Here is a 15,012-nt window from a genome sequence, read left to right as displayed (position 1 = left end):
TGTGTATGCCATAAAAAAATAACAAATACTTCAAAGTGGTATAACACAGTTGTGCATCACATAGAGGAATGGAAGCTGAATCTCATTTATCTCCAATGTTTAGGGTCAATAATTACCTACATGAATTAATAAATATAAAAGAAAGATAAAATAATGCATTTATATTAATACTATAGACACACACTCTCCATAGGCAAATGCACATGTATGATTCCCCATGGAAATTAAAAAGAAGGGGTCATGCAGGCTAGCTTGTTAGTTTTACTTTGTCTTGTTTGTGTATCCAAAATGAGTTTTATTTTTTGACTGTGTGGATATAAACATACTTAATCTTATATGTATACATAAGGAATGTGCTGATGTCTGGAGTACTAAGACACAAACAATGTACCCTTTTGGTAGTATTATACATTAGTAAGTGATAAACACACATTGGTTAACTGTTATTGTATGGTTACTTGTGCATCTGGTACCACATTTAAAAAATCAGGGAATAAGAAAAAATCAGTGTTTAATAAATCTGTTTAATTATGAATGCAGAAATATCTCTGTAGATCAGTACATGAAAAAAACAGCAATGATGTGAAACAGGATGAAAGTGTCCGTCTGACATTTTGCATCACTTTTAACTGCAATTGTGTGGTCATCTAAATAACATATTCAGCAAGTAGTGTGTGTAACATGAATCTTTGCAGCACCAAAGTGTGCAATTTTAAACTTCAAAATAACTTGGCATTCTAATGTCTACATTGATGATGAAAATCTCTAAACGAGTACAGTTAGCTGTGTGCCTGGCATGGCCTTGTGGCTCTAAAGCACTTTCATTGCGCTGCAAATTTCTGTATGCCTTTCAATATAATCAGTGGAAACATTCACTCAAAGAGCAGAGACGGGAACAAACATAACACCTCTCTCCATCTGTGACCTCCCAGCTCTTCAACCTCCCTCTGAATGCAATGCTACAATGGAGAAGAGCAAGGGAGAGGGAGGAAAATTGTCTTGCTATTCAGGTATCTACTGATGGTACACAAGCTCAAGGATAGCAGATTCAATTCAGAGAACAAAAGTGTTAGAAAGGCTAGAAACCCACTTGCACTATATTTTGCACAGAAAGTTAGGCTTATAAGACATCACATATTCAGCCCATTTTTCAATAAAAGTGATGATTAAAAAATATAATTTTCCGAGAATAGAAAATTAAATGTCTTTATAACTGAGAAAAAGGAAAAAACATAGAATGTTAACACTCCACAGTCCAACACTGTGTACTTGTGACTAATCAAATCTGCATGTTTTTTTGCATCCTGACAGTTTTTCCCTTGTGGTCCTGTGCAGACTTTTTCTCACCAACGTCTCGTAAAAATTGAGAGACCTCGGGCAATGTTGAAAAATGACTGTTGACTTGCATAGTTCAAAACACCTGCTAGGAAATACTTAATAATAGTGAATCAGGTTTATTTTCTTACTTCTCATGCCATTTTATTCCAAGTGGTGCAGTGCAGAACATCTGATGCCTGGTACTACCACATGCATTTTTAACTTCAACAAGCACATCCAGGCTTAAGCTCCCTCAGCCCATCTTAAGCTACAACAGTCATATTTGGCACTTTAAAAGCAGTGTATTGGCTGCTTGTTCATCACCGCAGTTAGTATAAATGCCATCTATGCACAGACGTTGATTTTGAACCCCACTATGCTTTTGTAATGTCCCTACACCCTGCATTTTAGTTAAGATTTCAATTTGAGCAACTCCACTGAGAGTGCTAATAGCCTGTCCTAATCACACTCTTCTTGTGTTCTTCAGTTTAGTCTGTGGAGAATAGCTAGCCACAGTTTCCTCCCCCTTGTCCACATGGATCACACAACAGCTGCGGTATATTTGCAGTTTCACAGATATTAACCAAACCCTGCTTCAAAACCAAGGCAGTGGGAAATAAAAGTGTAAAATATTTATAAACATATACACTTGAAGACAACAAAATGAATTTTAGACCAGACACGTAAGGGATCTGCTTTCAGCTTGTTTCAGTGCAGCTTTCACCCCTCACTGCGTTTGGATGGAGTGTGTTGTGTTGTGTTGTGTTGTGTGTGCGTCTGTGTTTGCCAGCTGGGGGGGAGGAACATATATGGTGCTTCTGAATAGTCAGTTTGCACTTACGGAGATAGTTGTATGTCTGTTGTGGCTTCTTCTTTTTCCTTTCTAAAGTCCAAGAAAATAAACCAGGTGATGTCATCTGTTATTACTGTATGTACCAGTTTCAGCCTTCAACATTCATTTCATTATTAAAAACACAAATATTATTGTATTGTTTTGATGCACCTGTGCCATTAAACAAATGTGTCCTTTCCCCACTGTGGGTTAATGTGTAGCTCATACTGTTTATATATTGACTAACCCTGTATTTCCCACTCCTCACCTCCTCTTCACCATGTGCAGTCTACAATTACTAAAATATCTGCATGAAGTCAGTGGTAGCCAGTTTTCTTTGGAGCCCTGGTGGTATTGAATACTGTGACTGACCAATAATCATTAAACACATTACATCCTGTGGTTGCTTCAGCATTCCTTAAATAAAAGCTGATATTGAATAGAATTGTTGTTTACAGCAAAAACATATCCATCACTGTGGCTTTTAGTTTGGTCGCTAGCTGCAAACCTCCCCTCATTTTTAAATCCAGAACCTGTACCTGAAAACAAACAGAGCTCGTCATTACTACTGACACCTTTTCGGTACCTGAAGGGATAACAAATTTTTTTAGATACATAAATTATTCATAGAGAGCATTACAAAGGCTTGATACACAGATAAGGCAGGCAGAAGCATGCAGTTTTCATTCTGGTTGAGATAACATAATTCAGACCTCTAACAGTGTTTTTCCTCTCATCCGCCTAGCAGAGAAAAAGCCTCAGACCTGCGTCATTGGCTTTTATGATAAGCTTTTATGAAGAACTTCTCTCATTGTAGTGATCTGCATTTTTTAACAATAACAAATTAAATTGTATGTGAGCCTATTTTAAGTAGAATTGTATTTGCTAATCAGAATTTTATTCTTAGTATTAATGCAGCTCAAGGCTAAGAAAAAACTAATCTAGGGAAACATTTATTCTGTTGACACGCTTTACAGACAATTATGCACAATCAACAATTTGTCTGCACAAAAAAATAGTTTACAGTGTAACCTAGAGCAAAGAAACATCAGCTCTATTGGTACGAAGAAGAGAAAATCAAGTATACCAGAATCAAATCTATTACCCCTGATAGAAATAGTGTTGGTCAACATAAACTAGGTTATTGGTTAACTGTACTGCATTGTCAGTATAAAAATTTAAAAAATCAGTGCATAACTTTTAAAATCCCTTGGCTCCTCATGGTAATTTGCTGGAAAGAATGGTATGCTAGTTGAAAGACAGATTTTGTTTTCCAGATGAATGTAGTTGTACTGTTTGTGTGTTATCTTTGTGTTGAGCTGCTGTAGTGCAGCAGACATCACTGCAGCAGCGATTGATGCTTAAGGAGAAGACATTGGTTGCCCTCTAGTGATGATGAAAGGGACTGGATGTGTTTCTAAGCCTGAATATATATATATTTGAACAACATGGACAGCATAATATATAATTCATAGGTGCAGAGCTTTTGGCAGAGCAAATGTCAATGGCTCTAAATCTGAGAAGAATGAGTTATTCTGCATACAGTATGATTTCACATTTACATGTCCCGTTGTATTTAGTCTACATTCTATGGCAGGAATATTGTGTAAAAAAAGCTACAAATGAGGACCCTTGAGCACTTATAGAATTTACAGAGCCTGTGTCTAACTCTCTAAATTCGAATTGTAGCCACCCATTAAATTCTACAAGTCTGAGAACAAAAGCACATTTTACATTCATTTTGTCACACTTGTGCTTCAGATGTGTAAACAACATTTAAGTCAATCTACTTGTCACGTCTGTTGTAACACTATTAAACATGCGGTCTCTATTTTGTTACAAAAAATGTAACAAGGATAGGGTACTTTTGTCTCAGCCCTAATAGGACTTTATACAGTGATTTTTAAATCAGTAGCCAAACCTTCCATGTACTCAGATTTGTAGACATGATCAACAATTTCTGTGATGCTTGAATGGTTCTAGGCAAACATGTGTCTTTTCTTGTATGGTTTCCAACTTTAATCCAGATCCTGCGCTCTTATAAGAGAGTCTCAAGGACTTTGCACCCTCAGCTGGTGGCCTGGCTGTCTGTGTCCAAGTCTGAGCCCTCAGCCTCATCTGCAGATCCAGTCAGGGATGGGTAGGGCCGTGGCTGATCTAAGTTGACATAGTTAACCTTCAGATTGATGTAGTGCTCTCCTTCCAGACAGGACAGGATGTTTTGTACATCTGTAACCAGGCTATTGAAGCTAGGCCTAAACTCAGGCTCCGGGTCCCAACATGTCAGCATGATAGAATAGCTGTGGAATAAATAAATGAGTAAATAAGTAATTCAGTGAGTAAATATGTAAACATGTAAGTGAACTATTCAATGTGAGCCTAGAAATACTATATATTAAACTGATATAAAACAGATTTAAATTCACAGATAACTAAGTCTCCTGAACGAACTCAAATTATAAGATACTGCAGCAGTCATGATAATTATTAATAGGGTTGCGGGTATGATTCTTACAGAGTATCAGGGCAAAACTGTGGCTGGGCGAGCCGGCGTCCCTTCAACAAGTAGTGTGTGATGTCATAGGGGTCCACATTTGGATATGGGTTAGCACCTCTGGTCAACAGCTCCCACATTAAGATGCCATATGACCACTGGGAAACAGATGAGCAATATATTGTAGATACATAGATCATGGTTGTAACAAGCACACTTTAGCAAACTGGATAAAGCATACTCACCACATCGGACTTAGTAGTGAACTTTTGTGTTTGCAGGCTTTCGAGGGCCATCCACTTCACAGGCAGCTTTACCCGTTTGTGATCTTGAATGCTGTAGTATTCCTTGTCATAGATGTCCCTTGCCATGCCGAAGTCAGCCACCTTTACAGTGTAGGTTTCATCCAACCTGAAAACAGAATGCATCTTAAGAAAACGTTATCTTATGGACAGTTCCTGTTAAGTTTACATATCTCCAGACGCAAGTAGTGCTCAAGAGGAGCCAGGTGAACTTTAATTTACACCAATTTGAAAGTGTTAGTTTCCAGTGTGTCCAGTGTTAACTAGGATGCTTAAACAGTGGAATAAAAGTGAGAGTGGTATCAGTCGTATTATCTAATTCTCTCCAAGAAAGAAAAATTTAGTTTTCCCCAAAATCTTGCACTATTCCTTTAATATTCATGTGCAAATAAAAAGATCACAAAAACCTAAATATTATCCCGAATATGAATCATCCCAAGGGGCCTTCAGACAGTCAAGCTAATCTATCTTGCTTGACAGATTTCCTTACATACTTTTTATTCTATTTGAAGTTATTTTTAAGGATTTATAAAACGATGCTGTAGTTGAACATATGAGAAGACCACAAGGGAGCATGTGATGCTTACATTAAACCAATAAAGATGTTCCATAACTTAATTACACCTTTATAATATATCACCTAGATGATGCGTAAACTCTTGTGACAATGTGTCTCCGCTGACATGTGACAGGCCAGTAATCAGTGTAGGATACACACTTACATGCAGTTACGTGCAGCCAGGTCTCTGTGGACAAATTTTTTCTGGGCTAAATACTCCATTCCCATGGCAACCTGAAGCCCAAAGCCTATCAGGTCTTTAACTGTTGGGTTCTGTGGAGGACAAAGAATTATCAAACAGAGCTGACCCAGCAAAACGCCCATGGTCTGACCTATTCAACATATTCATGACCCTACTGGGCCGTAACCTTTCATTGCGTAATTTACCCTTTTCTCAGAGCGGATGAAATGGCGCACATCTCCGTGCTTCATATATGGTAGAACCACCAGAGGGAGCCCTTCTTTAGGCAGCATGATGCCCAGCAGTGACAGTATGTTGGGGTGGTGAAAACCTTTCATGATGATGCCCTCTCTGAGGAACTGATCCACCTCTCCCAAATCTGTGATTCCTGGTAATACAAAACATACTGTCATACAGACTCTTCCAACAGCCATGACCTCACATAGGCTGACATTGATTTAAATTATTATATAAAAAAAAAAAGGTATCCCCATACGGTTTAATGATTTAACAGCACAGTGGGTCTCTTGGTTGTTGCAGTCTATCAGATATCCATGATAAACTGTCCCAAAGTGACCTGCATAAGAAGACCATTAATTATTAAATATAAATAGTAAATATTTGTGCTAAATCTATGTTCTGTTCTGCATAGATGGATGACAATATATTCTCTCTTATCGTATCTTAAAATATTCAAAGACAAGAATAAAACAAACAAATATTATAAGACCGGGAGCTTACCTTTGCCAATAATCTGGCTATCCTCAATTCGGAGCATCTCAGCAGGGATCAGGACATCTTTGACCTCTTCAAGAAGATCAGAGCTTAGACTGACCATTGAGATATTGTCTCGTGGCATTAGAGGAATGGACAGATCATGGCTGGCAGCATACAATAAACCTTGGAAAGCCATCCCTCCGGACCCTGATGTTTGACTGGCCAGATCCACTGTAGCACACAAGTAACCACGCCATAAAGTTGTTGTACTTAAAAGGCAATTGCAACTTTTACCAAACATACCTTACAGTGTGTGATACAATCTTACAAATATTTATGTTTAAAAATGTTGTACTTGCTAGGGATGTTGATGATAAAGAAAGGGAAGGTGATAAATAGGTCGAATAACTGATTAACAGTTAATATGGGTTATGAATGAATGAATGAGTTTGGATATCTCACCTCTTCTGTAGTCACCTGTTGGGACAAAATCAGGACTGCTGCCCATGCGGTTCCATGAAAGCACTGATGATAAACGATTCTCTATATTTGCTGAAAGGATACATATGATCAATGAAAATCAATGAACAATAAACCATGAAAATATACATTACTACATAGTAGCATAGTGAAACTCCTGTTTACCAATTATTATCATGGTTGGAAGTGTTCTATAATCAAGATTTTCTCACCTTTCTTTTTCTTCCTTAAATGGATCATCACAAGTAATGCCAGACCAGCACCTACCACCAGTGCAGCAATGATGCCCAGGACAATGCCCACAATCACAGTGTTGTTGTTGCTGTGATTGTTGACTACAGTACCCACATCATGAACTTCCCCATTCACAGACACCTACAGTATGATTTACAGAGGATAGCTCTCGTTAAAATACATTTAATTTATTATACATTCCTATTAATTATTCCGATTAAGGTTGAGGATTTAAAAGCAGACTCGCTCACCTTGACAGGTAATCCCTCGCTGGGAATAAGCAAGCCTTTAGGAATCCTGCAGGTCAGTTCGTTTGACAGAACCTGGGCATGGCAGTTCACACCCCCAACGGTCATTGTGATCTGCATACATGTGCTTGCTCTGTTCAGTTTGCTATGCTGTCACATAAAAAATAAAAAAGCACATATATTAAGAATTTTAATACAAAAAATGTGTTCCATAAATAGGTGGGGAAAACAACTGTCTAGTGTAAGATGTGTGAACATACATGCAGTGAAACTTCCGTCTCTCCTGGCTTCAGAGGTAATTCATTGTCATCATTTTCAAAGGGAATGATTTTAACATTATGGTGGTAGTCAAAACGTTTCTTCCAGAGGTTACGTTTCCCGTCCATGTGAATAAAAATCTCTCCTGTGTCAGACTTTTCTTCTGGTATTTCCTCTGTAAAAGCAGGGGCCCAGCACTCCATATATGTGGCATTTGTTGTGCCGTTGCAGACCTTAAGTGACATAAGCACATGATGTATTGTTTGAAATCACAACTTTTGTAACAGTTTGGCATAATAGAAAAGCAATATTGAGCTTAAGAAGGAGTATGACTGACTGTCCTTTCATTGCCAAAATTCACAGTTTAATGACCTGGTTTGAATTGAATTGAAATTAAAGTAGTTTAATTGAATGCTGTACTGTGTCTGTAAAGACTTAAAAAGGGTAAAATCAAAGTGTTAACTTACCAGTTCAAGCGACTGCATGTTGGGATTTTTGGAAATGTACTGAACCACAGTTTTGTGGGCAGAGTCAAGATACTGACCTTCTATCACCAGCTTGGAGCCACTGTAAGACAGTATCAATGAGTATGCTACATTGACATGTTTTATGTGCAAACACTGTTTGTCTTATTATTAGTTTAGGCAATTACATTTGTGGAGTAATATAATTTAATTTGGATTGCATTATTAGGACCAGTAGAGACTTGTCCTACCTTTGCAAACTGCAATGAGGATGTACAGAGGTTATAACGGGGTTGTTCTTGTAGAAAAACATTTTAGGGGTTGTCACTTGAAAGTTGTCAATCAAGATTTTCACAGGTACCTCCCCAACACCTGCTGCTGCTGCTGTGTGGCAGATGATTGAAGAAATCCCTATTCCTTCAGTAACACTGAAAAAAGAGAGATAACAGTCAACAATACTTAACACCCTTCATTTGAAAGGGACATCTGAACATAGTGGAATTAATGTGTTGTTCACCATTGTAGTGTGTTGGCAAAATAAGTAGTTTTTTTGTGTTGCTCACCTTTGAATGTTGCACTTTTTGTCAGCAAAGAAGACATCTCTCTGTATCCCAGAATTAAGATACCTGCCCGTCAGTGTAACTGTTGTTCCTCCAAACACAGGTCCATATTCAGGCGTGATTTCTGTTATGCTTGGCTCCTGGTTAAACAGAGGTGAAATATTCCATATGCACTAAACAATGTTTCCCAAAATGTCATACATAGCATTTATGCAAATAAAGACCATATACAGAACAGGATAAAAGTTTCTCACCACAAAAGAGAAGCCAGACATCTGAGCTGTGCCTTCAATTGAGTAGTGTCCCTTTACTTCCCCCTCGTGTACTTCCAGAGTGATGGCTAGGTCCGGGTTTGGTGTGTATTCCCGAATCTTGCATACCAGGCTGTAAGAACAAAAGGAATTTTGTGTCTATAAATTCTTTAGATGAAGTTTGTCAGACAGAAATGACCAGGAGCAAAAATGGCAATGACACAAAAATATTTTCGACACAACAAAATGTTTCAATAATTTAAAAAAAGACTAGCCAGCTAAACCACACATACATTTTAAGTAATCGAAAAACATTCCATATCTAATAACCAAAGTGACAGGACTGGGACTCAGTAGTAGAGGTTTATAAGAACTGTGTTCTATCAAAATCCTCATTAGGACCTTTGGGAGAGAAAATAGATAGACATTTTATAATGTAATCTAATAAACATCAATCTTCCCCAGTTAACTTGTGGCTATCAGTCCCTATTACTTCCTACGTCCATTGTACTGTCTGGCATTGTGTGCATTTGCACTACTTACACTTCACAACTGCTATTTTCAGGCAGGATAGTACACAAGTTCCCAGAGCCCACTGTGATGATGTGGGTTTTGCCGCTGATGATGGCGGGTGGCAGAGGAGATTGAAACTCCCAGCCACACAGTGTCACCTCTGTCTCACCACCAGCAGGTGCCATTTTAGGGAAGAACTGCAAAAATAAGGAGGTTGAGATTCAAAGCAATCAGCATCTCAGTACAATAAGTGGGATCATTTATGACTTACAGCGTTTTAACGTCATGCAGTGGCTAATCAGTTACACCTAGCAGCAGATCTACCTGAGTTATAACAGGTGTGCATGAGTCTTTGTTCCACTTTGAAGCACACTCATGCCGCCTGACGCAGATTCCTGAACACCAGCCGCAGTTCATGAAGCGTGGAGCCATCAAACACTTGGAGCATGTCATAAAATGGGCACACCCTGGTCCTGCAGAGGGCACCCTGAACATCTTGTTCATAGAGAGAGGAGGTGAAGGTGGGGTAAGCCAGATGTGGCAGTGAAAAACAGTCAAAAGATGAGCAGCTCGACATCATACTGGTCAATCCACTGTTCCTCAGAGAGACATATTGGAGTTATACTATGCACTTTTTGTACTTTATCTTTGTTACTTCAAGATGCTTTTTTGTAACGGATAGTGCAATGGGTGTACAACCATTGGATCAATTATCCAATAGATTTCAAATCCTGTTTAACCAATTATTCAATGACAATTGTACACCTATTCTAGGTTGACCCTGTACTGTATTTGTTTGCCTTATGTCTTTGTCTTTTGACTATGATAAAGACACAGTAGTGTTGAACAAGTCGATCTGTTTGCACTCCTCTAGGCTCCCAGTTTCTTTTCCCCCCCACTAACAGACAAGTAGTGCCTGCATACAGATTACAAACAGTACCTTATTTCCCACTGCGAAGAGAAGTAAATCATTGGAGTACACCTCTGCTGTCCTGGACACTTTGGTTTCTCCAAGAGAGTAGTTGGCAAAAACAAAAGGCCTGTACAAAGTAAGAATCACCTAAACCACACAAAAACAGAGAGACAATGTCACAAGGATTAATATACACCTGAATCTGAATGACAGGCGGTAAAAGTTCAAATGTTTACTTCAGACTTTTGAAATAATGTTGATTGTGAGTACTGAACAAGATACTTCTATATTTAGTATAAAATGTTAAACCTGCAGAAGCACACCCACTGGCACACCTCATAATGACTACTATTTTTTCCTCATGCATATGGCTACCTGCAGTATCCGGCCATCTGAGGTACCAAAGTGGCCCAGCGTGTGATTCCCAATAGTGGTGACCAGGACAGCGGTGAAAAGGACGTCTCTCATCTGACTGTTGAAGAGGTCTTGTCTGTAGTACGGCTTTGACACCAGAGTGGGTTTGACAATGCACGTGTCATTGTCTTCAGAGCTCTGAGCAAGCAGGACAACAAATACAGAACAACAGTGTTTGTTTTTAGTCAGACAGTGCAATCATAAATCTATCTACCTCGTTCGGCATCAGTCTCCCTCTGACCACATGACAACATGCAGATGCTTGTGCGTGAGAGGAAGAGAGATAGAAAGAGAGACCATCTTAATTCATCCTTTTAAGAAGGAAGTGCTCCTAGCCTCCAGTCTAAACAGCTGTGAGAGTAACAAACTCATAAAACAGCAGTAACTCTAGCTCTATATGTTGACATGATGACTGTTTCTCTTATCTACTGTACTGAAACTGGACTGTCCGTACTTTCCCAACACTGATCTTTTCAGTCACTTGTAATTCAGCATCTGGAGCTTGAATACATGCAGTATTTACATTTGTATTTTATTGTAAATATCAGCTTTAAGACACATGTACAAGTGTTTAGACCAGCATTTATTGACTGAGTGAAAGAGAGATTCTTTGCTCCCTACCCCTCATTTCTCAGAATATACGTATTTCGTAATAACTTTCACTCCCCTTGAAAGTCCACCTTTTTATCGGCAGGATTTATTACTTGTGTTTGCTGGCACACATTCCTGTAGGGTTACACGACTGGGAAAGCTCAAAAGGACACAGTATGAACTCCACAAAAGGGAAACGACCACACCTTTATTATTCTGTTGAGCACCGCAGCCAAATGCTCTATTCAATAAAGGTGGTCGGGGAATACATCTTGCCTGTTATTTAAGCTCAGATTCAACTGACCAAGTCAACTTTACCTTCCCACTTTTTACTCTGGTAGCTTATCAATTAAGGAAAATTGCAGTAACCAGATAAATTCAACTTAGTGTAGCCTTATCATTTAGCCTTTTATCTTAATGAGCAGTTTTCATATCAAATCTATGTACTTTAAACACAGAGTGAAACTTAACAGAGTAGAGAAACGGTGTGGAAATGTGCTGGTCACATTACTGACTAATCCACCCCTCCCAGTTCATCTGGCCCTGATGTTTAACACACCTTCAGAAGAGTTGCCACCGCCATACACTATTCCAGTCATCAAGCTTTACTTGAAACTATCCCTCATTGCTCAAGACAATATAAAACTGTTAGCTTAATGATAAACTACACTGTTCCATTCACAGGTTACTTTATAACAGTGTTTGTATGAATATGTCACTTCCTGTCTGGACATGTGGGGATGTTTGCACTCTGCTCTGACAACAGTCGGACATAAAAAAAAAAAAAAAAAAGAGTTACTCACTTCATGTGGGCAGCCCTCACACGCCTGGAAGTGACAGAGACCTCTGGACAGCTGTTCTGGACCTGACTTGCAGCAGGCCTCCACACCATCATCTATCGCTTGGTTTATTTTACTCAAAGGGAAGGCACACAGGGCAGAGTGTTTTTTAGGTTCACCACGCTCATTCACCTCTGTAAACACCCCATACAGAATGTCTTCTCTCTCTGTCACCGTCATCTCATTTGCTAAGTCCTTCCCCACTCGCCCAAAGTATGCCGTCTGTAGCCCATTATACACAATGTACCGGTAATCCTCTCTCTGTCTCCTTCTGCGCTTTGGTTGGTACCTGCACTCCAGGACCACCTCTCTGTACATCCACACCTCTGGGATTAATATCGGCTGTCGTCCCAGACGAGTCTGAAAAGCTGAATTGCTCTTGAATGGATTTTCTCTCTGCAGGGACAAGAAGTAGACATAGTCTTTGGTGGCGAAGCTGTAGATGTAATCAATTGGGTAAGAGTTCCGTAAACTGGGGAGCACTGTCAGGCCATCCATGACCATATGAAAGCCATCTTCAGTTGAAAGTGGCCTCATGACTGATATTGACCTCCTTGGATACCTCTGTGCCACTTTGTCATTGACAGAGGCTGCCACAAAGAACAGCGTTATGGCTGCCTCTTCAACAATGGTGACTTTAGTGCCAAGTGGGCTAGCCAGACAGTCTGGACAGTTGGTTGGAGAGTTTTGCCCTTTTTTGTATAAACACTTAGGGATAGGCTTTGGAGTTCCGACTTCAATGTAGTGACAGATCCCATGCTGAGTACTCCCACAAATGTACAAGGAAGGACTGGGAAATGTAGAAAAATCCAAAAGCAGAACCTCATTGTCCGTTTCCACTGGATCCCCGGGATCTATTTCTACGTCACACACCCGACAGGTTTCACAGTGAGGACTGCCTACAGGTCCAGTTTTCACTTGCCATATTTTTTCCATTGCATCGTTGACTGCCTCTATGACATTCTGGCTTGCAACGTACACCTCTTGGTGATTCTCCTCCTGGTTCACAGCTATGTTCTGTATAGCTCTGTCCGTTTGGAAGTGGGGGAGGGAGTATTTTACAGTGAAATCCACTAGCACACGTGGAGTAGAAGCACATGCGTGCTCTCCTGAGGCAGTTTGGGTTTGTATCCACATGCATACCGTCAGCAAAGCGGCCCAAGTGACCATCTCCACGTCACAGTCCACCGTAATTGAGTGCTACCTATAAGATGCTTTCCCCAAAGAATAAGATACCTTCCTCAAAGAGAACATTCTTGAGAACCAGAAGGAGCTCTGTGAGGGAAAACATAGAAGGAATGTTGAAATTTAACAGTGAGCAGTAACATTTGACTCCCAACAGAGCAGCTGCTTTTGAAGTGGAGGTGGATAATGTCAACATTTTAGCTTGTTTAAACTGAGAAATACAGCACAAGGAACTGAGGAAAGAGGTAAAAGAATCAGCTGCTGTTCTGCCTATGAACTAAATAATTAAGCAGTTTTGTGTCAGATAATTTAGACTTGATATGCAGCGATATGTCATAGCCGTGAAACTTATTGAGATAAAAAGCCAGTGGAAAAATAACAAGTTGGTAGAGTCAAGATTAAATCTACTGTGGGCAAGACATGACTTGCTGGAACATGTGGAGCAACTACGAAAATGTCCAGGTATCCAGAGCCATACACAGAATAACACAGAGTAATAACTAATGAGCTCAAACAGTTTAAAGTACCTAAATAATGGAGGCCTACTCATACAATGCAAATTATTCAGACTCACAACTCTAGTACACCATCATGCACAGCCCAACTATTTTAAAAGTTTCAAAACAGGGAAGAACATTCACTAAGCATTAAAGTCAGCATGACTATGATATGAATCATTTGTATTTTAGCTGCTAAAATAAGGCCAACATCTCCTGTGCAGGTGCGATCAGTTTTCAGTCATTCTTTAAAGTGGACCACAAATACTTTAGACAGCCTGCATACGAATACAGATCTGTAGTATACATATATATATACAAATATATATATATATATCCAAATCTTACCTCGCTTCGAAAAGTGGGGATGTGGCTGTGATTTGTCCAACAATCTCTAAATGTGAATTTTTCTACGAGATGGATTTCTTGTGTTGGTGAAGCTCCACTCGCTAACCTGCAGCCGCCAACTCACCTGACAGCACCGGAGTCCCACTGGCACAGAGTTCACACTGATACTGACACAGCAAGGCTTTGAGATAAACTGTCAGTCTATAGATGACAACAGGATCTTACATTCACTTCCAAAATAAAAGCTCACCGAGACGAAGCCCTCGTGGTGGGAGTGATGATGAATGATTCGTTAATTGCTTTCAGTAAGAATTTGATGCATCATGTAGCTAATATAACATTGTTCAATTGCTTTATGATTAATTACTGATTAATGATAATAGGAGAATAGATGAAAATGGTATTGATCCCAAGAAGGGAAATTTACTACACAGCAGTACATGAAATAGTCTAAAAGGGAGAAACCAATAAATTAGCATATTGTAAATAATACAACACACTAACAAATTATAGAAATGCCAGTGACAGGCTTACATTATTGCTTTACAATCAAAAACATGATCTGTTGATATTACAAGCCTATATAATAGAAAACAAGTCTATAGAATCTTTTTTACAATAACAAAACGTATGCTTGATCAATTAAACACACGAATTAATAAATAAGTTCTAAGAGCCAATTAAGTCACATGCCCCCATACTCTTTAATTGCATTGCCTAACTTGTATAAACTGGATAGTTGCTTTTGTTTAGTTTTTTTACTTTTGCGACACAATTTGTAATAGCCTACCACTTCTTTAATATTTTAAATTTTA

The 15,012-nt window shown here is 39.1% G+C and overlaps 1 protein-coding gene across 2 annotated transcripts; it reads right to left on the bottom strand.

Moving 5' to 3' along the window:
- Positions 1–3,083: 3,083 nt before the first annotated feature.
- Positions 3,084–14,383, bottom strand: LOC117942957 (macrophage-stimulating protein receptor-like). 2 transcript variants are annotated; one of them, XM_034868784.1, is made up of 21 exons: positions 14,198–14,383; positions 12,132–13,442; positions 10,699–10,875; positions 10,351–10,470; positions 9,735–9,905; positions 9,441–9,607; positions 8,901–9,030; positions 8,650–8,786; positions 8,338–8,514; positions 8,090–8,189; positions 7,625–7,855; positions 7,368–7,514; positions 7,095–7,257; positions 6,865–6,954; positions 6,427–6,633; positions 6,182–6,262; positions 5,892–6,073; positions 5,668–5,777; positions 4,889–5,054; positions 4,665–4,801; positions 4,218–4,449 (listed from the first exon to the last, which is right to left on the bottom strand). In XM_034868784.1, exons 2-21 carry the CDS (start codon positions 13,335–13,337, stop codon positions 4,218–4,220), a joined length of 4,131 nt encoding a protein of 1,376 aa, XP_034724675.1. In that variant the 5' UTR covers positions 13,338–13,442; positions 14,198–14,383. The 2 variants fall into 2 exon arrangements, with proteins under 2 accessions (XP_034724674.1, XP_034724675.1); XM_034868783.1 differs by lacking the exon at positions 14,198–14,383 and having other exon boundaries at positions 3,084–4,449; positions 12,132–13,337.
- Positions 14,384–15,012: the final 629 nt, after the last annotated feature.

Source organism: Etheostoma cragini, chromosome 4 (genome assembly GCF_013103735.1).
Source record: "Etheostoma cragini isolate CJK2018 chromosome 4, CSU_Ecrag_1.0, whole genome shotgun sequence".
Lineage (NCBI taxonomy): Eukaryota > Metazoa > Chordata > Actinopteri > Perciformes > Percidae > Etheostoma > Etheostoma cragini.
This window is presented reverse-complemented; position numbering and strand designations above follow the sequence as displayed.

Bases quoted from the DNA above. Each gene is read 5' to 3' on its own strand.
- LOC117942957 (XM_034868784.1), bottom strand. From the start codon at position 13,337: ATGGTCACTTGGGCCGCTTTGCTGACGGTATGCATGTGGATACAAACC. The intron at 9,608-9,734 runs GTAGATCTGCTG...TTATTTTTGCAG, and splicing joins GCACACCTGTTATAACTCAG to TTCTTCCCTAAAATGGCACC. The intron at 8,787-8,900 runs GTGAGAAACTTT...CTGTTTAACCAG, and splicing joins TGTCTGGCTTCTCTTTTGTG to GAGCCAAGCATAACAGAAAT.